Source organism: Schistocerca americana, chromosome X (assembly GCF_021461395.2).
Source record: "Schistocerca americana isolate TAMUIC-IGC-003095 chromosome X, iqSchAmer2.1, whole genome shotgun sequence".
Taxonomy (NCBI): Eukaryota; Metazoa; Arthropoda; class Insecta; order Orthoptera; family Acrididae; genus Schistocerca; species Schistocerca americana.
In genome coordinates, this window is record NC_060130.1 from 769,810,872 (window position 1) to 769,837,383 (window position 26,512).

Below are 26,512 nucleotides of genomic sequence, written 5' to 3' on the forward strand. Positions count from 1 at the left end.
TTGACATAAAGTACTTTCTTTCCATAATGAGACATGAACTTTCGCTACACAATAATCAGTGATCTGGTTTCTGTTAGTGACACAAGACACTGAGCTTTCTTCTGAAGGGAAACCATTTTTACAGTATAGCTCACACAGTGCTTCTTCTGGCCAAAGTGTTGAATGAGACAGCTGTACGAAGACTTCATGGGTTCCACAGTAGAGGTGTGTGTAAAAAAAAAAAAAAAAATTCATTACAGTCATGAATGTAATTAACATTCAATATGGAAATCATGGTAAATGGGTATTAACACACAGTAAAACACAAAGAATAAAAAGTACACCAGCAGTGACTAAGCAGTGCTGCTGCAGGATGGTAGCAGTCAGCGTGGGCCATGGTGATGCTGTCACTGCTGGAGTACTGATCGTTCTTCATGTTTTACTCTCTCTGTTAATACAGGTAAATAAAACGGACTAATCTGGGGCCACTCAATCAAAGGGGCAACATAAAATTCCTCTTTAAAAATTATTTTGTTTGCAACGAGAAATAGACATTTACAATCAACACTGTCACATGAAACAAATGATGAGCAGTATTTGTTAGGGCTGCCTCCATGTACATATTGCTAACGTATGCAGAGGCACAAGGGAAAATGTGCCTGTCAACTCATAGGAGAGAAAACCCTGTAAAATGCTGCTTTTTTTTTTTTTTTTTTTTTTTTTTTTTTTTTTTTTTTTTTTTTTTTTTTTTTTTTTAAAAAATTACATCTAATTTGTATGGAACATTATCAAAGAAGGGGGAAATATTATGGAAATAAAAATTTGCTACAATTGACAGATGAATCTCAATAGACCAGCTATAGTGTGAGTTGCACATTAAACCATTTGTACTGTGCAGTATGCATGACTGCACAAGTTTGGCATTCAACTGTTGGGGCACTGTTTGTTTGGTAAGCCCATTTGCCACAGCAAGGTTGGATGGGAAAACCAGTTTTCAGTTGTCCTGAGGCAAAAACTGCAAAAACAAAATAAATAAATTATTTTTTAACTGTCATGACACCAGTTTAGTATCTGAGGGCAGCGTGCAGGGTAAAAATTGCAGAGGGACACACAGATGAATACATTAAGCAGATCCAGAAGGATGTAGGTTGTAGTAGGGACTGGGAGATGAAGTTTACACAGGATAGAGTAGCATGGAGAGCAGCATCAAACCAGTCTCTGGACTGAAGACAGCAACAACGTGACGTGTGCAAGATGTGTTTAATGTTGTGTCCAACGTTTTCTACCACAAGTCGAAATTGAGAAACGGCATGTTCCACAACAGATAGTGTCTCAGGGGGCACATTCAGAATGCAATGTGCAGTTAAGCTATTTTTGTAAACAGCACCAAACACGGCATCTTTCAGATTTTCTAGGTTTGGGTCCGGGAACATTGACAAATTCGGCATTTTTTAAAATCCTATTTCCTTCTATTGCAATTTTGACTGTAGTACTTGTTGGTTTCGTTGCTAATATAATCAAATAGATCATTCCCAATACACAATTCTATGATATCCTTGATGCTCTGTGTATCTTTGGGAAATATGTTTGGACTGGGAGATCTTTCAAGTTTATTATTGGTCCTCAGTAGATCAAAGTCTGACCACTGACAACTGTGCACTGTCATCTTCCTCTGATTCATCCGAATCAGTTGGCAACCATAGCATTCGCGGAATCCTTCTTGGATGTATTTCACTATCTTCCGACGATTCTGCTTCACTTTTAATTTTTTTGATATTCAATGTCTTCTTCCCACTCGGCCAAGTCTACTGAAAAGTCAGACAAGATGTCCACGCATTATTCATAAATAATCCTATAGTCTTTTATTTGCCATGATGAAAGGGCACATACTTGATGTGTGTAACTTATTGTTACCTAAACAAAACACGAACAGAATGCAAAAGATACTAAAGTGCTGTCGCTGGCAACTGCGCGGTACTATGCTCATGACACCACTGTATTGTTGCCAGCCACTGAGCGATACTATGCATATGACACCACTGTGGTGTTGCTGGACGGCATAGTGTTAAGAGTATGTGCAACTACCAACAGATGGTATGTGTAAGTCATTATTGTGAGGGAGTCATGGGAGTGTTTAAAAGCAATATTAGAGAAACTATTTTTTAAAAAAAGCAGAGGAAGCTTCAACAGAATAAAAGCAATAGCCTTGTTGACAAATCAAAGCAGAAGGTGGGAAAATGCATGCAAGGAGAGCAGTGGAAGAATTGAATGAATTTTATGTGTTGACTTACATAACGTAAAATGAAACTGCTTGGGAGCTTTTGTCAGTTAAGTTAGTTACGGCTTTGTCATCTAGACATACTGCTGTCAATCCTGCTTGCACTGAAACAGAACGACACAATGTCATATCCTGAATGGTTTTTTAAAATAGTTGCTCTGAAAATCGTGCCACTAAAGTAGCAACTCAGTATGAATACTGAAATGACAGAACTAATTGACTGACTGAAAATAAACTTAAACTACTAAATAGAGGAAAGCCACAAGAGCTGATAGGATGCCAATTAGATTCTGGCTCAGGGCACTTGCTTTTTGAAATAACTTTTCTGCCATGAGTAAGACGAAGCGACATGTTGTGTTGGCTTTCTATGACCTTCTGATTGCCATAATCTTCTCAGTAGGAATTAATTGTGTATTCTGTGAGAAATGTTCAGGATGAACTTGGCTAACATGGTTCATAGTCACGGAAGGCATGATTTTGTAAAGACGTTACAGTTTTGCAGTGTCACTTCATGAATGGATTAAGAGTGTGTGAAATATTGAAGCACTTTTCCAACTTGATTGAAGACCTTCCTTGTAATTAAAATCCTCTTGATAAGTATCAATGAACAGTGTTAAATTAGTTCTGGATGTATCTCAAGAAAGTGTAACATGCCATTACTTGTATAAGGCTGGAAACTCAACGAGGTTGCTAATGGATATTGCTGCTGTATCTAAAGAACTAGCAACACCACATTATTTTATCAAAATGCAGGAAGATGCTGAGGATCATAAATTGGTGCAAGGACTGACAGTTATCCCACATGGTAAACAAATGTAATATTGTATACAATAATTAAGCCAAGATAGATACGAAGCCCACGCCTACCACAGTAGTACAAGTTTCTATGCCAACTAGCTCCGCAGCTGACGAAGAGATTGATGAAATGTATGATGAGATAAAAGAAATTATTCAGATAGTGAAGGGAGACGAAAATTTAATAGTCATGGGTGACTGGAACTCGATAGTAGGACAAGGAAGAGAAGGAAACATAGTAGGTAAATATGGAATGGGAGGAAGGAATGAAAGAGGAAGCCACCTGGTAGAATTTTGCACAGAGCATAACTTACTCATAGCTAACACTTGGTTCAAGAATCATAAAAGGAGGTTGTATACATGGAAGAAGCCTGGAGATATTGGAAGGTCTCAGATTATATAATGGTAAGACAGAGATTCAGGAACCAGGTTTAAATTGTAAGACATTTCCAGGGGCAGATGTGGACTCTGACCACAGTCTATTGGTTATGAACTGTAGATTCAAACGGAAGAAACTTCAAAAGTGTGGGAAATTGAGGAGATGGGACCTGGATAAACTGAAAGAACCAGAGGTTGTAGAGAGCTTCAGGGAGAGCATTAGGGAACGATTGACAAGAATGGGGGAAAGAAATACAGTAGAAGAAGAATGGGTAGCTTTGAGATATGAAATAGTGAAGGTAGCAGAGGATCAAGTAGGTAAAAAGACGAGGGCTGCTAGAAATCCTTGGGTAACAGAAGAAATATTGAATTTAATTGATGAAAGGAGAAAATATAAAAATGCAGTAAATGAAGCAAGCAAAAAGGAATACAAATGTCTCAAAAATGAGATTTACAGGAAGTGAAAAATGGCTAAGCAGGGATGGCTAGAGGACAAATATAGGGATGTAGAAGCATGTATCATTAGGGTTAAGACAGATAGTTCCTACAGGAAAATTAGAGAGACCTTTGGAGAAAACAGAACCACTTGCATGAATATCAAGAGCTCAGATGGAAAATCAGTTCTAAGCAAAGAAGGGAAAGCAGAAAGGTGGGAGGAGTATATAGAGGGTCTATACAAGGGCGATGTTCTTGAGGACAATATTATGGAAATGGAAGAGAATGTAGATGAAGATGAAATGGGAGATACAATACTGCATGAAGAGTTTGGCAGAGCACTGAAAGACCTGAGTCGAAACAAGGCCCCGGGAGTAGACAACATTCCATTAGAACTTCTGACAGCCTTGGGAGAGCCAGTCCTGACAAAACTCTACTATCTGGTGAGCAAGATGTATCAGACAGGCGAAATACCCTCAGACTTCAAGAAGAATATAATAATTCCAATCCAAAAGAAAGCAGGTGTTGACAGATGTGAAAATTATTAAACTATCAGTTAAATAAGCCACAGCTGCAAAATACTAACACGAATTCTTTACAGACAAATAGAAAAACTGGTAGAAGCCAACCTCGGGAAGGTCAGTTTGGATTTCTTAGAAATGTTGGAACACGTGAGGCAATACTAACCCTACGACTTATCTTGGAAAATAGATTAAGGAAAGGCAAACCTACGTTTCTAGCATTTGTAGACTTAGAGAAAGCTTTTGACAATGTTGACTGGAATACTCTCTTTCAAATTCTGAAGGCGGCAGGGGTAAAATACAGGGAGCGAAAGGTTATTTACAGTTTGTGCAGAAACCAGATGGCAGTTAAGAGTCGAGGGACATGAAAGGGAAGCAGTGGTTGGGAAGGGAGTGAGACAGGTTTGTAGCCTATCCCCGATGTTATTCAATCTGTATATTGAGCGAAGAGTAAAGGAAACAAAAGAAAAATTTGGAGTAGGAATTAAAATCCATGGAGAAGAAATAAGAACTTTGAGGTTCGCCAATGACATTGTAATTCTTTCAGAGACAGCAAAGGACCTGGAAGAGCAGCTGAACGGAATGGACTGGAGGATATAAGATGAACATCAACAAAAGCAAAATGAGGATAATGGACTGCAGTCAAATTAAATTGGGTGATGCTGCGGGAATTAGATTAGGAAAAAGAGACACTTACAGTAAAAGAATTTTGCTATTTGGAGAGCAAAATAACTGATGATGGTCGAAATAGAGAGGATATAAAATGTAGACTGGCAATGGCAAGGAATGTGTTTCTGAAGAAGAGAAATTTGTTAACGTCAAGTATAGATTTAAGTGTCAGGAAGTTATTTATAAAAGTATTTGTATGGAGTGTAGCAATATATGGAAGTGAAACATAGACGATAAATAGTTTGGTCAAGAAGAGAATAGAAGCTTTCGAAATGTGGTGCTACAGAAGAATGCTGAAGATTAGATGGGTAGATCACGTAACTAATGAGGAGGTATTGAATAGAATTGGGGAGAAGAGGAGCTTGTGGCACAACTTGCCTAGGAGGAGGGATCAGTTGGTAGGGCATATTCTGAGGCATCAAGGGATCACCAATTTAGTATTGGAGGGCAGCGTGGAGGGTAAAAATCGTAGAGGGAGACCAAGAGATGAATACACTAAGCAGATTCAGAAGGATGTAGGCTGCAGTAGGTACTGGGAGATGAAGAAGCTCGCACAGGATAAAGTAGCATGGAGAGCTGCATCAAACCAGTCTCTGGGCTGGAGACCACAACAGCAACAACAACAACAACAACAATGACAATTAGGCTGACAGATTGTTTGATTATGTCATTGACGATCCGTTGCTAGAATTCGTGACAACTGTGGAATATTTAAGTTTGAAGAGCAAATGTAACTCTGTATTATTCCACAAGAATGTATTATGAACCGGTTTTCAACTTGTAGAGCTATCCTGATGTGAATAAAAATAGTTAATAAGCTGTGTAATACATAAGAGTGTGCTTAGTCATTTAAAGTGGAAAAACCTCATCAAACTAGTTGGCTACAAAGAGGAAATTGAGCTTGAGAATACTACATTGATGGCTGAGAAAATAAAGTGCAAAGTTGCATTTGATCTCGGAAAATTTTTGAAAGCCGATGTATAACAGGTGTCAGTTAGTATAAGGGCAATCAAAAAGTTACCATTTGAGGGTATTGCTGCAGTATATATATACACCATAGTGAGACCACGCTGCAGGTATATAAGCCCTGACAGACTAGTATGGCACTCGTGTCCTTCAGACATGTGTGCAGTAAATGCAGAAACTTGAACTATGGTCACATTATCATCAAATGTGTCCAAACAGGCCCAATGTGCAAGTATTCTTCTTTTGACTGCCGAAGGACACGCACCGGTTAGGCATCCATCAAGAATGAAGAATGTGTCCAGGGCGGCATGTGTGTCAAAAAGCACCATTGTTGTATGGTGTACCTGCTGATGCTGCCACCTCATAGCACCCTATATTGCAAATGTTGCAACGTGGAAATTTTGCTAGCTCAAGTGGGAGACAGTCAAGCACCTGCCCTAAAGTCCAGATTTCTTCCCATGCAATTGTCACACCTTTGGTCCCTTAAAGTCCTTGAGAGGTTGGATATTTCTGTCAGATAAGGATGTGCAGCAGGCAGTTACAGACCTCTTCATATACACTACTGGCCATTAAAATTGCTACACCACAAAGACGATGTACTACAGACGCGAAATTTAACCGACAGGAAGTAGATGCTGTGATATGCAAATGACTAATTTTTCAGAGCATTCACACAACGTTGGTGCCAGTGGCGACACCTACAGCGTGCTGACATAAGGAAAGTTTCCAACAGATTTCTCATACACAAACAGCAGTTGACCGGCATTGCCTGGTGAGACGTCATTGTGATGCCTCATGTGAGGAGGAGAAATGCGTACCATCACGTTTCCGACTTTGATAAAGGTCGGATTGTAGCCTATCGCGATTGCGGTTTATTGTATCGCGACATTGCTGCTCGCGTTGGTTGAGATCCGATGACTGTTAGCAGAATATGGAATCGGTGGGTTCAGGAGGGTAATACGGAATGCCGTGCTGGATCCCAATGGCCTCGTATCACTAGCATTTGAGATGACATGCATCTTATCCGCATTGCTGTAACGGATTGTGCAGCCATGTCTCGATCCCTGAGTCAACAGATGGGCACGTTTGCAAGACAACAACCATCTGCACGAACAGTTCGACGATGTTTGCAGCAGTATGGACTATCAGCTCGGAGCCATGGCTGCGGTTACCTTTGACGCTGCGTCACAGACAGGAGCACCTGCGATGGTGTACTCAATGACGAACCTGGATGCACGAATAGCAAAACATAATTTTTTCGGATGAATCCAGGTTCTATTTACAGCATCATGATGGTCGCATGCGTGTTTGGCGACATCGTGGTGAACACACATTGGAAGAGCGTGTATTCGTCATCACCATACTGACATATCAGGTGGCATGATGGTATGGGATGCCATTGGTTACACGTCTTGGTCACCTCTTGTTCACCTCTTGTTCACATTGATGTCACTTTGAACAGTGGACCTTACATTTGTTATGACCCGTGGCTCTGCCCTTCATTCGATCCCTGCAAAACCCTACATTTCAGCAGGATAATGCACGACCGCATGTTGCAGGTCCTGCACGGGCCTTTCTCGATACAGAAAATGTTCGACTGCTACCCTGGCCAGCACATTCTCCAGATCTCCCACCAATTCGAAACGTCTAGTCAATAGTGGCCGAGCAACTGGCTCGTCACAATACGCCAGTCACTACTCTTGATGGACTGTGGTATCGTGTTGAAGCTGCATGGGCAGCTGTACCTGTACACGCCATCCAAGCTCTGTTTGACTCAACGCCCAGGCGTATCAAGGCCGTTATTACGGCCAGAAGTGGTGGTTCTGGGTACTGATTTCTCAGGATCTATGCACCCAAATTGCATGAAATTGTAATCACATGTCAATTTTAGTATAGTATATTTGTCCAATGAATACCCGTTTATCATCTGCATTTCTTCTTGGTGTTGCAATTTTAATGGCCAGTAGTGTACATAGCAGGACACAATGTTTTACGAAATGGGTATTTCCAACCTGGTGCATTGGTGCGTTGATCACTTAAGTGCTCACGGTGATATTGTCTGATTGGTATACCGGGCGAGGTGACGCAGTGGTTAGCACACTGGACTCACATCCGGTAGGACAACAGTTTAATCCCGCATCCGGCCATCCTGATTTAGGTTTTCTGTGATTTCCCTAAATCGCTCCAGGCACATGCCGGGATGGTTCCTTTGAAAGGGCAAGGCCGACTTCCTTCCACATCCTTTCCAAATCCGATGAGACTGATGACCGTGCTGTTTGGTCTCTTCTCCCAAACAATCCAATCCAATCCAATCGAATCCAATCTGATTGGTATACAATTTCTGGACTGTACGGCTTTGGAATGGAAACTTCTTGATTGCACCATATGGCTCTCCTTCTTTGCAGATTACTAGATAAAGTATGACTAACAGTGACAGACTCACTCATTTTCTTGGGTAAAAAGTACTTTTAGATCTACATTACAGATAAACCTGGTATTGTCATCATAAGTAGGGATGTATATTAAATTGGGCTTCTTTCTTGTAGTGTTATCTAATTGAAGCCTTGGTTATCCACCTCTGATACATCTGCATTTACACTAAGTGTGAAATGTATTTCAACACACAGATATTTTGGCTTTGGGGTTAGTTTGGGAGACTGTGTTAACAAGAATGTGCAAGTGCAGCTGCTGTAGTACGTATTTTACACATGAAAATATGCAAAATAATTGAAATTTAAAAATAACATAAAGTAAAACTTTAGATGTGCAATTATTTAGACACTTAATGTTTTCTGCTTCTCATGCTGATGAAGTGACACTATCTGGAAACTTATATTTAAAGAGAGTATTCTGAAATGAAGGTAATTTGATGTTTATGCTTGTATAGGGATGAATTATTGTGACACATAGGGGACACTGAAAATTTGAATTTCTTATTCACAAAAATATTCTCTCAAGACTATAAGGAACATTGTCAGACTAATGCCATTGTAAATGAGGCATATTTATACGGTGAGTGTGTTCTGTGGAAGCACACCCTAATTGTACTACTTTAGGTGTTGCAACTTCCAATGCTTCGTTCCAGACTTCTGGAAGTTACTAATTCGGATTACTTTTATTTACATTTTTATTGTTTTTAGTACTAGATTCTCAGATGTCCTTCAGATTTTCAGAATGCTTAAATCGTGAGACCATGGTGTGGCTTAAGCCGTTTGTGTTTACGTGATGCACATTTTGTCATGCCTTGTAAAACTGTCCTGTTGGTAGATAAAATTTTCATCTAAATCCGTACTCTGCAAGGCACCTTTTTTAATACAATCAAAACTGATTTGTTCATGGTCATTTTTTGTAGTATTATCAATTTCTTGCATTAAAAATGTTTTCTTTGTAAAGAAACAGTGTTTCTGATTTGGCCAGCTTAAAAGTCTCATAGGATCTGCCTCAAAAACTGTGAATTACTGCTGATCCCCAATGAACAAACTAAATGCTTATTTCAAAGTTTTCCTTCATGGTAGCTGTATGGAGAAATACAGAAATGAGAACACAATGAAAAACAGAGGAAATTGATAACTTTTTATTTCACTGTAATGACGAAAAAATGCTACAGCTGTGGGAAGGCATGTCAAACTGATGTCCAGTTTTCTTCTAACATTTGAACTAAGCCTGATCATAAATTTGCTGTCAATACCTCAGTGTCTTAAAAAGTGAAATCTGTGGCTTCCCACTCTCCTGTGCCAGTAAAGTCAATGCAGAAGCCCAACCCATTTTGACAAACTCTTGTCAGATATCAGTTTTAAAATCTGTAGTTATTAACTAGCATTTAACAAGCTTGTTTCCTTCTTATTGGAAAATAATATAGCAGGAAATGTGTTGTGAAAGTTCTGAGGTAGGTGGCTAGAGATGTGTAGTAGGCAGAGGAAGTACACTATGCACAGTGTCAGTGAACTGTTACTTCTGGAATATCTCAAATTTTTATAATATACTTTATTTTTATTGCAAGTTAGGAGCCAGGGTTCTTGTTATTGTAGTTGGTACTACTGCTTCTTTGAGTAAAATTTGCACACTTCATTGTGTTCATTCAGTAGGATATGTCTACAGTTCAGATGTACCTAATGAATGAACAAAAAGTGTACATATCACTTCTAAAAGTAGTAGTACCACCAGTAATACAAGTAATTCAGTAATTGGTTAGTAATAGTTTTATAGTGGTAGAAAGTAGTTTCCTTTTTCCTCTTTCCTTATTTTGATGTTAGGTTTTTTCTTTGTAGTTTCTGGCTGTGCCAGGTAGTAATAATTACACACACTTATTATACACAGGACTGGGAGTTGTATGGCTTTATTTTATCTCCCCAGGCAATAGGTTGTAGCTGTCAAGAAGTAATTAACAAGTAAATAATTAACAAGTAAGTAAATATTTACTCGCATGTCTGGATGAACAGACATTGGCGATTGACAGCCATCGGAAATAAATTTGCTGAATGCAAATAACTTAGAATCAGCTGTGTTAGGTATAGATATACTACCTATTGCTGATGGGTGAAAATTTGTGCCAGAGACTTGAACCCGAATTTCGTGCTGGTCACAACTGATTACTTTAACAACTATCCGTACACACTTCCCGGACTGATCCAAACTTCCATGTGTCACACTGTCAACATCTCTGTATTGTAGCCCATACATTAATCACTCAAAGCTCACACCTTTACTCTGTATTCCATTCACCAGTGAGGATGAGACTGAGGGTTCAAGACCCATGATATTATCATCTTGTGCACACCCTGACACATTATTTACTTGCATGTTTGGATGAACAGACATTAATGGTGATCGACAACTGCCCGAAATCAATTGAAAATCAATTGAAAATAAATTCGCTATTACCCATAGTCTTGTTCTCACTGGTGTGGTAATGCAGAGTAAAAGCTGTGAGCATTAAGTAATGAATGTAGGACCTATTGTGCACACCCTCCTGCCATTGTTCCCATCTACTAGTACCTGTGATCATCCTAGCTACTTTCATATCTGTAACCTCAACCTTATTGATAAGGTAACCTGAATCCACCCAGCTTTCGCTCCCATACAACAAAGTTGGTCGAAAGATTGAACGGTGCACAGAAAAACTGGGAATGAACTCTATAGACGTCGCAGCTGTCTAGTGTGTCCATAACTGGGCCCTGAACCACAGATATCAATTTTCCCCTGCAAAATCGAGAGTTATGCATTTTTTTATGACTCGGGACTGTGCACCCACACCTAGAAATTGATCTTGGTGAGCAGTTACTTGAAGTCATTGGCACTTGACAATTCTTAGGTATTTTATTTTACCACAAGCTAACTTGGGTGCCCCATGTCCACTGGCTCAAGGTCACTTTCATGAAGAAGCAGAATGCTCTGTCTTCTTAGTCACTGCTTGTGGGATGTGGACCTCACAGTTCTTCTGAGCAGTGATTTTATCCCCCTTGGCCTGTGAATGGGTCGGCAGCACTGTCCTTACAGAGCCTGCTGGAACCTATTCACCACACTGGCATTTGGTTGGCAACGGGTGCATTCCATACGAGCCCTGTTGACAGCCTCCTGGCAGAAGCCGGTGTCCCACCACAGCAGGTTAGTCTACAACTCAGTCTGTCAGATGCCTACCCATCCATGTCACTCAACTTTGTTCCACTGGGATCCGACTCTATATTCTACTGAAGGACCTCCAACAGCCTCCGTTAGTCTTGTGTTCCTAGAGCCCTCTTGACATCTGCCATGTACTGTGATACAGATGGATCTGTTTCGTGGCCCGAAGGAGGATGCTGAGCCTACCCTTCTGACACCTGTTTCTTTCAATCTTCCACAATTATTAGAATTCGGTATGCATCTACAAAGAAGGATCAAAAGTAAACAGCACGGTCGGCTACACTTTTGCACATTCATGGGGTCATGAGCAACACACTCTGCCAAGCACCTGCAGTGTATACACTGCACAGTTTGTTGCCATCTTTCAGGCTTTGTGGTACGTCAAATCCCAGGCCACGATGAACTTTATGATCTGTAGTGATTCCATTAGTTGCTTAAAAGGTATAACCCTGTGCTATCCCAAAACTCTTTTGGTCGCAAACATCTGGGAGCTACTGGCTAACCTCTACAACTCTCCAGAGATAGTGACCTTCATCTGGACACTGAGCCATATAAGTATTCCAGGAAATGAACTCATCAACCGTCTACCTAAAGACGCAACTACAGGAAATAAACTTGACGTCAGGATACTGGGTCCACACTTAAGGTTAAAAATGCGACACAATATTTCGAGGCTCTATAAACTGGAATGGCAGGCTGCTACGATCCAAAAAAAGTTGAGCCATTAAATTGTCCACTAAGGTGTGGCATTCATCTTTCCAGGCCTTTCAGAAAGATGGCATTGTACTGATTGTGGGTTGGCCACACGACTCGTCCACAAGTTCCTGCTGTGTCTGGAGGATCCTCCTCACTGCAGCTGTGGTGGTCTGATGATAGTGTATGTTCATGTTGAGTGTGCCCTGCTGGCCAATCTGCAGCATGCTTTCAGCTTGCCTACCTCAGGTGCTTGTGGATGACGTGACAGCTACTACCAAAGTGTTGCATTTTCTGAGGGAGAATGGATTTTACTGTAATCTGTAACACGCTTCCATTTCCAGTGTTAGGGGCAGTTGTGGGGGCGAGGGCCCTGCCTCTACCCCCCCCCCCTACCCCCCCTCCTCTCCCCTCCCCTCCACTCCATGGTAAGTACCCACAAAGCAACTGCAGATTCCTTTCTTCCCCCCCTCACCTTGGGCTTTTAGCTCCCCCTGTACAAGATGCTGCCTCATTTATCTCTTTTCTTTTGCCTATTGTTGTCCAACTACTGTCATGCCCTTTTAAACTCCTTGACTTGTTTACATAGTTTGAGCAGCCTACTACTCATTGTTTTAGCTTTTTACATTTTGGCATGTTTCTCTCGTAAGGAGGAACTGATGACCCCATTGTTTAATCCCTTAAACACACAGTCGTCATTGTCATCACGGCGTTTGTGGAGACGACCATCGACCTAGTGTAGAAAAAAATGTGATTTACCCAAAGAGCCAACAGATTTCCATTGATTGACGGTCAAATCTCGTGCCCATTGCAATCATAATTGACAGTGTCATTGGGTAAACATGTGAACATGTAGCGGTGGTGTGCTGTGAGCTCCACGACAATGTAAGGTAAATGCTGTGCTCCAAAACGCTTGTACGTGCACCAACATTGTGCTATTTCGGCAGAGATGCGACAGGTCACTATCTATCTTACTTTACAGAGCAGACGAGCCTCAGAGCCCCACATTCTGTGAAGAGTCATGGTTGTCCAACCATTTAGTGCCTGGTGGTAGTTTCACTGCCCTTCTACCTTTTTTTCTGTATATGCTCTTGGTAGCACATGAACGTTTGACCACCTTTGTCATTTTCAAGACACTCGATCACACGCTCTGCATAATTAAAATTTCTCTTGTTGTCCAAGTCGCTTATCTCCATGGATTTTTCCATTTGCAGCCCATACCTTCACTAGAGTGATCCCCTGTCTGTGTATGCTGTGCTTACATACTTTTGTTATGTCACGTGCCCACAGTGCCACCAGGTGGCATGCAGCATGATGGACAGTAGTCAGTTTTGGCTTATCAGTGTACATTAAGATTCTGGAATTGCTAAATATGTGGTATCAAAAATAAAGGCAATCCAGAAATTGTACTGATTGTGATTTTCTGCCATACAATTTTAAGTGTTGTGAAAATTCATACTAAAACATGTTGACACCTCAGGAAGCTCACTCTTCCATAAACATATGCGTGGCGAGCATGGGCCCCAAGCTATTGCAGCACCCACTTTCTTTCCTATACGGCAATCTCTCATCTCAGATTATCATTCCATCTTCTGCTCTTTCTCATGGTGGCAGCCTTTGATGTCAACCTGGCTATTCCCTAGCTTCTACCTTCCTTTCTTGGAATATTCTTCATGAAGTACTTTCACTTCTCGTTTCTTCCTTCTTTGGTTGGTTCCTTTCTTTGTTCTTCTCCATCTCACTGTCTTCCTTACTCTTTCCCTTGCCTTCTTTCCCTTGCCTATAGCCGGATCTGTCAAATCTTGTACCAGGTTGCGTAATGGTACCTTGTTACTAGAAACTGAGCGCACCTTTCAGGCACAAAAACTGCTTCAGGCCACACTCCTGTACACGTTCCCTGTCCGGGTGGAGGCTCACTGAACTTTGAATTCGTCTCGTGGTGTGGTCTATACTAGATCTCTTGACGGATTGACTGACGAGGAGATTCAATCTTTCCTCGCTGAGTAGGGCGTGACGGCTGTCCATAGGGTCATGAAAAAGGTCAACAATGACCTTGTACCGACCCGGACACTTTTCTTGACCTTTGATAGTGTTAAGCTGCCATCGTGCATCAAGGCGGGCTACGAGGTTATTTCTGTTCGCCCCTATGTCCCGACACCTACGCGCTGCTACCAGTGTCAGCGTTTCAATCACACTCGACAGTCTTGTTTCAGTGCGGCTAAATGTGTCACTTGTGGCTGGGATGCCCATGAGGGTGACTGTCCACCTCCGTCTCCTCGTTGTGTGAACTGTCAGGGTGACCATGCCACATCCTCCCGTGACTGTCCCGTCCATAAGGAAGAACGCTGTATCCAAGAAATTCGGGTCAAAGAGAAAGTGTCCACCTCGGCTGCTCGCAAGCTATTGGCTAGTAGGAAGCCCACGCTGCTCCCAGCGGGGAAATAAAGTACTGTCCTCGCCTCTCCTCGGACTACCAGGGAGGTGGCAACCCAGACATGCGATCTGACCTTCAGCACCACGGTCGTCCGTTCGGCCAGTGCTAAGATCGCGCGGTCGACGTCTCCTCTTCCTCCCATCACCCCACAGACACCAGCCCCTTCATCAGCTTCTGCTAAGACGAAGACCCAGAAGTCAGATGCACGGGCCTTCAAGAAGGAACCGTCCCGTGCAGACTTCCTACGTACCTCGACCTCCCAGCCATCAACCGGTACTTCCACCAAACGACCTTCCAAGAAGGCTCATAGGAAGCACAGTTCTCCTTCTCCGCCACGGCGCATTTATTCTCCTGCGCCACCCAGCGGTTGCTGCCCCAGGCCGTCATCCGTTTCGCCTGGCCGCACCGCTGGTAGCCGAACATCTGGCCGTTCACCGGCGGAGGAAGCTCCCCCTCCCGGCCATCTTACCAAGCTGGCCAATGAATCTATAGAACCAATGGACGATGACTGTCCGCCTACTGATAGCGGCAGCAGTGCTCGCTCGAAGCCAGGCCCTCAGCGGCCTTCGAGGTGACCCCTTCTTTCATCTTCCTTTTCTTCTTACGATGGCACTTATTCACTGGAATATTCGCAGCATTTGCTCCAACCGAGAGGACTTGAAGTTGCTGCTCCACTTGCACCGTCCGCTCGTCGTAGCCCTCCAGGAAACAAAGCTACGCCCATGCGATCAAATTGCCTTGGCACACTACACCTCTGTGCGTTTTGACCTACCCCCTGTGGTAGGTATCCCGGCTCATGGAGGGGTTATGTTGCTGGTCCGGGATGATATTTACTACGATCCCATCACGTTGCACACCGGCCTGCAGGCAGTTGCCATCCGCATTACTCTCCCCACTTTTACATTTTCCATTTGTACCGTTTACACTCCATCGTCGTCTGCCGTTACCAGGGCAGATATGATGCAACTTATTGCTCAGCTACCTGCACCATTTTTGTTAACTGGAGACTTCAATGCCCACCATCCCCTTTGGGGCTCTCCAGCATCCTGCCCGAGGGGCTCCCTGTTAGCAGACCTTTTCAACCAGCTCAATCTTGTCTGCCTCAATACTGGCGCCCCTACTTTTCTTTCGGACACATCTCACACCTATTCCCATTTAGACCTCTCTATATGTACTCCCCAACTTGCACGCCGGTTTGAGTGGTATGTACTTTCAGATACATATTCGAGCGACCACTTCCCGTGTGTTATCCATCTCCTGCAGCATACCCCCTCTCCGTGCTCATCTAGTTGGACCATCTCCAAAGCAGACTGGGGGCTCTTCTCTTCCAGGGTGACCTTTCAGGATCAAACTTTCACAAGCTGCGATCGTCAGGTCGCACACCTCACGGAAGTCATTCTCACTGCTGCTGAATATTCCATCCCTCACCCTACTTCTTCTCCACGTCGCGTACCGGTCCCCTGGTGGACCGCAGCATGTAGACGCTTTACGTGCTCGTCGACGTGCTTTACGCACCTTTAAACGCCACCCTACAGTGGCGAATTGTATCAATTATAAACGATTACGTGCACAGTGTCGTCGTATTATTAAAGAAAGCAAGAAAGCCAGCTGGGCTGCTTTCACAAGCACCTTCAACAGTTTTACTCCTTCTTCTGTTGTCTGGGGTAGCCTGCGCCGGCTATCTGGCACTAAGGTCCACTCACCAGTTTCTGGCTTGACGGTCGCGAATGACGTCCTTGTGGCCCCTGAGGCTGTCTCCAATGCCTTCGGCCGCTTTTTCGCGGAGGTTTCGAGCTCCGCTCATTACCACCCTGCCTTCCTCCCCCGCAAACAGGCAGAGGAGGCTAGGCCACCTAACTTCTGCTCCTCGAATCGTGAAAGTTATAATGCCCCATTCACCATGCGAAAAACTTGAGAATGCACTTGGCCGATCACGGTCCTCTGCTCCAGGGCCTGATTCTATTCATATTCACATGCTGAAGAACCTTTCTCCTGCGGGTAAAGGTTTTCTTCTTCGTACTTACAATCGCATCTGGATTGAGGGACATGTTCCCGCATGCTGGCGCGAGTCTATTGTTGTCCCGATCCCTAAGCCGGGGAAGGACAAGCACTTGCCTTCCAGTTATCGACCCATCTCACTTACCAGCTGTGTCTGTAAAGTGGTGGAGCGAATGGTTAACTCCCGTTTGGTTTGGCTGCTCGAGTCTCGACACCTACTTACCAATGTACAATGTGGATTTCGTAGGCGCCGCTCTGCTGTTGACCATCCAGTTACCTTGTCGACCTTCATTATGAATAACTTCTTGCGGAAGCACCCGACCGCGGCTGTGTTCTTTGATTTGGAGAAGGCTTACGACACCTGTTGGAGGGCGGGCATTCTCCGCACCATGCATACATGGGGCCTTCGCGGTCGCCTCCCTCTTTTTATTCGTTTCTTTTTAATGGATCGACAGTTCAGGGTACGTGTGGGTTCTGTCCTGTTGGACACCTTTCGCCAGGAGAATGGGGTGCCACAGGGCTCAGTTTTGAGCGTCGCTCTCTTCGCCATAGCGATCAATCCAATAATGGATTGCCTCCCAGCTGATGTATCCGGCTCCCTTTTCGTGGACGATTTTACCATCTATTGCAGCGCACAGCGTACGTGTTTCCTGGAGCGCTGTCTTCAGCGTTCTCTTGACCGTCTTTACTCCTGGAGTGTCGCCAATGGCTTCCATTTTTATGCCGAGAAGACGGTCTGTATTAACTTCTGGCGCTACAAAGAGTTTCTCCCACCGTCCTTACAACTCGGTCCCGTTGCTCTCCCATTCGTGGAGACAACAAAATTTTTAGGTCTTACATTTGACAGGAAACTTAGCTGGTCTCCACATGTGTCATATTTGGCTGCCCGTTGTACCCGTTCTCTAAATGTCCTCCGTGTTCTCAGTGGCATGTCGTGGGGAGCGGATCGAACCGTCCTACTTCGCCTATATCGGTCGATCGTCCGCTCCAAGCTGGATTATGGGAGCTTTGTATACTCCTCAACTCCATACAACATAGGGGTTTACGACTTGCGATCGGAGCGTTTTATACTAGTCCCGTCGAGAGTCTTCATGCTGACGCTGGTGAATTGCCACTCACCTACCGGCGCGATATACTGCTTTGTCGGTATGCCTGTCTGCTACTGGCAATGCCCGACCACCCGTCTTATCATTCCTTTTTTGATGACTCTCTCGTTGTATGTCTCTGCCCTGCTACCCCCTGGAGTTCGCTTTCGTTGCCTCCTTCAACACCTTAATTTTTCACTCCCTGCAACCTTTCGAGTGGGCGAGAGCCACACGCCACCTTGGCTCCAGGCTCAGGTTCGCGTCCACCTTGACCTCTGCTCGCTCCCAAAGGAGGTTACCCCCGGTTCAGTCTACCACTCCCGTTTTGTCGAACTTCGTTCGAAGTTCATTAATATGACCTTCATTTATACAGATGGCTCTAAGACCAATGACGGGGTCGGGTGTTCTTTTATTGTCGGGGCACAAAGTTTCAAATACCGGCTCCATGGCCATTGTTTGGTCTTCACAGCTGAGCTCTTTGCCCTCTACCAGGCTGTTCTTTACATCTGCCGCCACCGACATTCTGCATATGTCATCTGCTCCGATTCCCTGAGCGCCATCCAGAGCCTCAGTGATCCGTACCCGGTTCACCATTTCGTGCACCGGATCCAACGCTCTCTTCAGCAGCTGGTGGACGTCGGTTCTCCGGTTAGCTTTATGTGGGTTCCTGGCCATGTCGGTATCCCTGGGAACGAATCTGCAGATGCCGCGGCCAAGGCTGCGATCCTCCAGCCTCGGACAGCTTCTTGTTGTGTCCCTTCGTCAGATTGTAGCAGGGTAATTTGTCGGCGCATTTTATCGCTGTGGCATGCCGATTGGGCTGCACTTACAGACAACAAGCTTCGGGCCTTGAAACCTCTTCCTGCGGCTTGGACGTCCTCCTCACATCCTTCTCGGCGGGAGGAGGTAGTTTTGGCCCGGTTACGAATTGGACACTGCCGGTTCAGCCATCGCCATCTGCTGACTGCTGCGCCGGCGCCGTTCTGCCCATGTGGGCAATTACTGACGGTCCACCACATTTTAACGTCCTGTCCGGATTTTAACACACTGCGTCTTGATCTTGGCCTGCCATGTACTCTAGATGCCATTTTAGCGGATGACCCACGAGCAGCTGCTCGCGTTCTTCATTTTATCAACTTGACAACCCTCTCTAAGGACATTTGATTATGCTGTTTTTTTTTTTTAATCCTATGCCTGTCAGTCTGTCTTTTATCGTGTTTTTCGTTTCGTTGCTGTTTTGAACTTGTAACTCGCGGTGCATTCCGAACGTAGTCTGGGCGCTAATGACCGTTGAAGTTGTGCGCCCTAAAACAAAAAAAAAACCACACTTATGTACTCAAACTGTGACAAAGACATTATTTTTTGTGAAACATATTGAAGATAAATTTGGAGAATTTGTAAATATGTCATCCTAATTAATTGTTCAGCAAAGGCTGCTTCATGGCAGTATTTTATTTCACCAGCAAGTCTCAGGCATTGCCAGTCATCAGCGGTATCTTAAATGTAATACTCTCTAGCGTATCCAAATGATAATATTTCACAGTGTTCATTTAATATTATATTTACATGATTTATATATACAGATACGTAATCAGCACGAGGAATTTTTTACAGCTGTATATATTTCATAAAAAATGCTTATGCTGATTACATATATGGGTATATAAATTGTGTAATCATATTACTACATGAATATTACAAAATCTTGTCATTGCGATACCCCAAACAAAGTACATCACGTATAAGATACTGCTGATAATGGGCAAGACCCATAACAAGTCCAGTGAAATAAATTATTACCACATAGCAGCTTTGTTGAACAATTAATTAATGACATATTTAAAATTCTGTAAGCTGCAGAACACTAAACATACAAAAAAATCTGGAGAAGTTGAGTCATTAGGAAAATTGCACTGTGGATTGTGCCAGCTTCAAGAACCACTTCCAGCTTCCTCCTCTGGTGTATACTGGTGACAGGCCTCTCTCAGGAGTCCTCTCCCCAGAAACCCACATATCAGTGGCCCACTGAAAGCCAGTTGCTAAAGAACAGCCAGTTGCTGCCTTCACATGCTCATCATGAATAGGTCCTCAGAAGAATCCGGCTACAATAGGCTGAAGAAGAAGAAGAAGAAGAAGAATCGGGACGATGACACCAATGCTCATTGATACGGTTCCACCCCATCGGGGAGAGGCAGTGATCCTGGGGCATGACCGGTTCTCCCAGTCCCTTCACACCTAACCTAGGCACTGGTAATGTGATCATTCAAGAGTACTGTAACTTCAGTACTGTGGAAACTTTTCAGCTGTTGATCTAATAATCTCTTCCCAACACTCTTGTGACTTCACTGCGTTTGTCACCACATGACAATCTTCATGACAGTGATGACTTTCTGTTGATCCTGTTACTTCCTTGTCGTCTCCAAACCAGCTATCACATTGTGCTTTGAAGAACCAGTTGGCAGTTCTCTAATTGCATTGATGAGGTTGTGCAAGATATCTCCGATGTGATCAACCATGCTGCCAAAAGTGCTATTCCCCTTCCTATAGATCCCCTCCACAGCCAGCCAGTGCCATCTTGGATCAATGACATTGCAGTAGCTGTTTAGGATTGCCAAAGAGCCATGCAGTCTTTAAAGTGACATCCTTTGCACATCAGTTCACCACTTTTAACTGACATCATGCTAAGGATAGCCATCTATTTAAACATAGTAAGAAAGAGTGCCGGGAGTGCTATGTCTCCTCCCTCTTCATCTCAGGCGTGGGCTAAGCTCAGTATAAGATTGTTCTGGGCCTTGTCCTTCAGGATGGTATTTGTACTGATGCATCAGTTCTTACTGAACACCTTGTGATCACATTTTGCAGCAGCATCAGCATCTTCTCCTTACCTGACTACCTTTCTATTGCAGAAACAACAGATTGAAAACCTCCCCTTGTATTTCAGTCCACTATGCTTAATCATATAATGAACTTTTCACTGACAGGGAACTGCTTCAGCCTCTTGCCTTATCTCATGATATGCTCCCAGGCCCTGATTAAATTTGTAATCAGATAATTAAGCAGTTAATTATTATACAAAGATATCTGCTCACAGTCTTCAGCCATATTTGGCTTAAAGGAGTCTCCCATATGGTTGCCTGCAGATAACGCTGATTTCTCTAGTCTAGGTGACTTTTGTCCCCCTGTAACTGTGGTTTCTGGAAGGGTCAATCCACAGCCAACTATGCTAAATGCCAGCACCTCAGGGCAGTTTTTCTTGATGTACATATGGTATAGGACACGTTGTGTTGCCATGACATTTAACTTACTTTCCGTAACTGGGGATTTTGTGGCTCCCTATCAATTTTTATTTCAAGGCACCATCTGATAGGCCTCTGTGTGGGCCCTTCCTCGTAGTTTCTAATTCTCTCCTCCAAAAATGCAGGTCATGCGTTTCTGCCATCATACCAGGGTTGTTCCTGACCCAGAAATCTATTTGGGTACCCAACACTAGGAAGAGCTTTTGCACATTTCAATTTTTTGGGCCTACTTTTTGATAAAAAGCTGACTTGGCTGTGCCACTGTCATCAACTAGACTAGTTGCATATAGAAGCTTAATGCACAGATTTCTTACCCACACCTGTTATGGTGCAAATCGTGTTACTCTTCTCAGTATGTACCAGGCCCAAATCTTCTAGAGAGTCCAGATTTGTGGCTCAGTGGCACCTTCGGTATTGAAATACTTAGACTAAGTCTATCATCGTGGAGTTCATCTGGCCACTAGTGCCTTCCAGATGACTCCTGTAGACTTCTTGATGAAGCGAGGATCTTTACTCATCAGTTCCAGTGATACCAATTCTTGGTCTCCCATGCAACTGCCACTCACCAACTCCCTGATCATCCAGCATATCCCACTCTTCTTACATATAAGGGACATCGACTGCCTGATATCTGCTCTTGGGTGGCATTACCAGTTGGAAGGCACCTTGCAACCTGCTGCAAAAATCTTTGCCTCTCCTACATAGATTGTGATCCCCATGTTTTCTTGCACACCCTTCTTGATTGGTGCCCAAACCATGAATTGGGACCAATCTTCTTCAGGGTCCTAAAATCTGTTGTCCCATGACATGTCGGCATCTATTACATTTAGTTCTTCATGGATTTCAGGGTGCTACCATCTATGTCACTGATGGCTCTGAAACTGTGGAGAAGAAAGGATATGCTTTTACATCCCATGTTGGGGACCTACGTTGTCAGGAACATTTAGTGTTTCTTATGTGAAGCTGGCTGATCCATTAACAGACCCTCCACTTTCTTTAATGGGGCCTCCCTTGACCACATATTAATATGTAGTGACTCGATGAGCAGTCTGCAGGCAACTGACTGACACTCTTCTCACCGTGTGGTATCTGCTATTCATGACCTTCTCATTGAACTTAGTCATAATGACTGCTTGGTTGTCTTTCTGTGTGTCCCAAGTCATGTTGGTACCTTGGGGAATGAATCGGCTGAACATTTGACTGGAAGGGGCAGGGGCAGAGTGATTGGGGTGTCCCATGCTGGGTGGTTGATTTTGGGGATCTCTAACCCTAACTGTATTACTGTTTTAATTGATTTAAGATGTAGTTTGTCTCTGTTTCTGCCATACCCTATTTTCTATTTCAGAGGTGTCCGCCCCTGGTAGCTGAGTGGTCAGCATGGCGGAATGTCATACCTAACAGCCCGGGTTCGACTCCCAGCGAGGTCGGAGATTTTCCCTGCTTAGGGACTGGGTGTTGTGTTGTCCTTATCATTGTCATTTCATCCCCATTGATACGCAAGTTGGCGAAGTGGTGTCAACTCGAAAGACTTGCACCAGGTGAACGGTCTACCTGATGGCTAGGTCTTACCATTCCTTTGTATTTCCATCGTCATAACGTGTGCTTCATGGATGTCACTAATACTGAATGAACTGTGACCTTCTGTTTAGTCCCTTATTCCTCAACCAACCAACCAATCAGGCGTAAACAGCCCTCATCTGAAGAAACAGAGAAACTGACGATCCCAACATCCCAGTACCTATTCATATAGAAACAATCAGTCAAACTCAAAATACAGATTAGCCTGGAAGCTTTAACTTATGCTCAGAACATTGTGAAGTATCAAACTTTTAGTTCCTTCTTGTACAGCTAACTGGTATGATGATTTTGTCCGACTTCTGAAAGGTATCATTCACTTGGGCAATGTTTTTTAAGTCCATGCTGGTTTTGTGTAGTTTTCTTATTCTCTTTGATGTTTGATTTGTCATGAAGAGCCAACTATTTTTGGGTCAGTTTTATTTTGACCAACCATTATGTGGTTAATGGGTTTGAATCATCAGATTAGCAGCTATGAGCAAAATTGAAAAGGTATGGAATAGTTTATGCCCTGTCGGTACACTGGAAGTTAAATGAAACTACTATACAATGGAAATGCCGTGTGGCTAGGGCCTCCCGTCGGGTAGGACATCGAAAGGGTGCAAAAAAGGGCAGCTCGTTTTGCATTATCACGTAATAGGGGGGAGAGTGTGGCAGATATGATACACGAGTTGGGATGGAAGTCATTAAAGCAAAGACGTTTTTCGTCGCGGCAAGATCTATTTACGAAATTTCAGTCACCAACTTTCTCTTCCGAATGCGAAAATATTTTGTTGAGCCCAACCTATATAGGTAGAAATGATCATCAAAATAAAATAAGAGAAATCAGAGCTCGAACAGAAAGGTTTAGGTGTTCGTTTTTCCCGCGCGCTGTTCGGGAGTGGAATGGTAGAGATATAGTATGATTGTGGTTCGATGAACTATCTGCCAAACACTTAAATGTGAATTGCAGAGTTGTCATGTAGATGTAGATGTAGGCCGTTCACCTGGTGCAGGTCTTTAGAGTTGATGCCACTTCGGTGACTTGCGTGTTGATGGGGGTGAAATGATGATGGTAAGGATAACATAACACCCAGTCCCTGAGCGGAGAAAATCTCCGACCTAGCCGGGAATCGAACCCGGGTCATTAGGTATGACATTCTGTCGCGCTGACCACTCTGCTACCATGGGCGGACATTATACAATAATGATAAAAATAGAGAACCATTAAAATTGAAAAACCTGTTTAAGAGACTGAAGGGAGGGAAATGAAGAAAAAGTGCAGTTACAAGATAACAGGGAAACAAAGATACAATAGCTGTAAGTTCATCTAAAGTGATTGAAAGTAGAAATTTTTGTGCCGATAAGCTCTTTCCCATTTCCACAACTGAAACGTAATGACTAGTTTCAAGAAAATAGCTAAAATAGCCAAATGATGCCGTCAAGTTCCTGAAATTGTACCGTAGAGCTTGTTCTAAATGTCTGTATTTGGTTAATTCCTGGAGGAAGTTTGCCACTGAATGTTGTTGAGAGTTTCCAAGCAGAACTAATGTTATTAAGAACTGTTGGTGATCATCCAAGTGACTGACTGAATGCTTGCATAAGTCCTCACAAGTGGAAACCTGTCAAATTCCGGTTATGGTGGTAAGAATGTACATAGAGATAACAGTACAATGTCATTGTTTATGTAGTCAGTGAGGCCGGCCGGTGTGGCCGTGCGGTTCTAGGCGCTTCAGTCTGGAACCGCGTGATCGCTACGGTCGCAGGTTTGAATCCTGCCTCGGGCGTGGATGTGTGTGATGTCCTTAGGTTAGTTAGGTTTAAGTAGTTCTAAGTTCTAGGGGACTGATGACCACAGATGTTAAGTCCTATAGTGCTCAGAGCCATTTTATGTAGTCAGTGACTTTAAATGGAAGAAAGAAAATCAGAACGGGTGACGGTTGTCACATTGTTTCTAATTTATTGTTGTTGCTCGTGAGATTTTTGGTTTGTCTGTGCGTCTGTTTCAAAGTGCCTTCAAAATTCTAAAGCCTTACCATCCACAACAGGTGGCAAAATACACTTGTCTCTCTGTGTGCGCGTGCTCAACTCTAAAATTTAAGTGTTTGGTTAAAGGGTGTCGTATATTAAGGTCTGACTTGTTTTAAATGTAGAAGTGCAAGTAGCACTAATGGTGTGTGTATGTAATTCTTTGTTGCAGAAAACAAGTAGAAGAAAATGCCATTATTGGTTCATCCAAGGAATCTCGCATACATTTCTGTAAAATCTGTGCTGAAAGAGAACGTGGACTGGTGTTTCTTCCATGTGGCCATGTGATTGCATGTGTGGAATGTGGCCCCTCCCTTTCTGTGTGCCCTGACTGCAACACAGAAATATCAGCAAAAATGCGTGCTCACATTGCATGAAGTCAAAGGAATGTTTGTGACAGTCTCCCAGTGCAGGATTTTCACGAATTTGCATAAGTTATTACTTGTGAAGAGAGAGACATTTTTCTAACAGCCTGCAACAAATTTTGCAGCACTAACTTTTTAGTATTTACAGCTAGATTTTGAAGGCTGTACTGATGTTCCTTGGTTTGATAAAATTGTGTTTTTACTGAGTTTGTGTGTGTGTGTGTGTGTGTGTGTGTGTGTGTGTGTGTGTGTGTGTGTGTGTGTGTGTGTGGCAAACTTTGGACTGGTAGTTACAGCAGTCAGTTTTACCAGCCAGCTTCTTTCATATAGTTGACTTGGAACTGGTACAGTATTTGGAAAAAAATGTATTTTTTGAATAAAATTAATAAAAACGTGTGTGTGCAACCAGTATACTGACTTTTACTGTTCAACAGATTATCACAAAAATGAATTTGCAGTTGGTGAAGTGCGTTAAGTGTTTGATATTAAGAAATTTCATTAGAGTGTACTACTTGTGGGTCAAGCTTTCCAAACAAACATTAAAATAATTAGATGATAGTGAGGTTCAGAGTACTAGAAGTTTACTGTTTTTTTATTATCTCCCAATGATTTATTTTTAGTCTCTTGTCTTTTAATTTATTACTAATAATTGGACAACATATATTGATTTCCAGTTATTGTGCTATAAACCTACATTATTAGCAGTAATTATTGTAATTTTTTGATTACATACAAACAATGGGATTTTTCTCATGTTGTAAGAGACCACAATTGCAGAAAATGCAGAAAGTTACTTTTTATATCCTCTCTGTTTATTGATTACTTCTTGCTAGCTATTGACTGGTTGTGCAGAAAAAAGAATTACATAATAATACTGTGAGTAAATAATTTGCCGTTATTGGCCTACTTTGTTGTCTAGAAAACTTAATCTCTTTTTAGATCACTGTATAAAAACAGTATCATCTGCTGACACAGCTGCAATAAAAGGGGGACACAATAGCATTCAATCCTAGTAGTGGAGTTAGTGAGTGAAGTTTATTTCATACAGTGTAGCAGAATAAAACAGAGAAAATGAAAGCAAACTATGGCATATTCTTCAAAGATGTTATGATGAATGAAGCTTTAGACATTATTTATAATGATAATTTTGAAGGACTGAGTGAAGACAGTAAAAATGTTGAAGTGGCTGTTGTTCCTCTGGATGCTGCTGCTTTGACAGATGAAGATGAGACAGATGATGGTGCAAGAGGTAATGCGAATGTTCTGGATGTTCCTGGATTGGTGGAAGTTCATTTTCAAAGTTCTGAAAATACTTGTTTCAAGACTGGATAATGTAGTGGGTGCTTGGGATACACTAAAGGAGTCGGATGAAACTTTGCAGCCAACTTACAGTAAAATGAAGCCAGTATATACCGCAAC

The 26,512-nt window shown here is 42.9% G+C and overlaps 1 protein-coding gene across 1 annotated transcript in view; it reads left to right on the forward strand.

The window, feature by feature from the left end:
- Nucleotides 1-25,502, forward strand: part of LOC124556515 (baculoviral IAP repeat-containing protein 7-like) — a 104,003-nt gene extending 78,501 nt beyond the window's left edge. Inside the window, exon 6 of the mRNA XM_047130470.1 lies at nt 24,901-25,502. Within this exon, the coding sequence (XP_046986426.1) occupies nt 24,901-25,105 (205 nt within the window). The 3' untranslated portion in view covers nt 25,106-25,502. The remainder of the gene's footprint in view (nt 1-24,900) is intronic.
- Nucleotides 25,503-26,512: the final 1,010 nt, after the last annotated feature.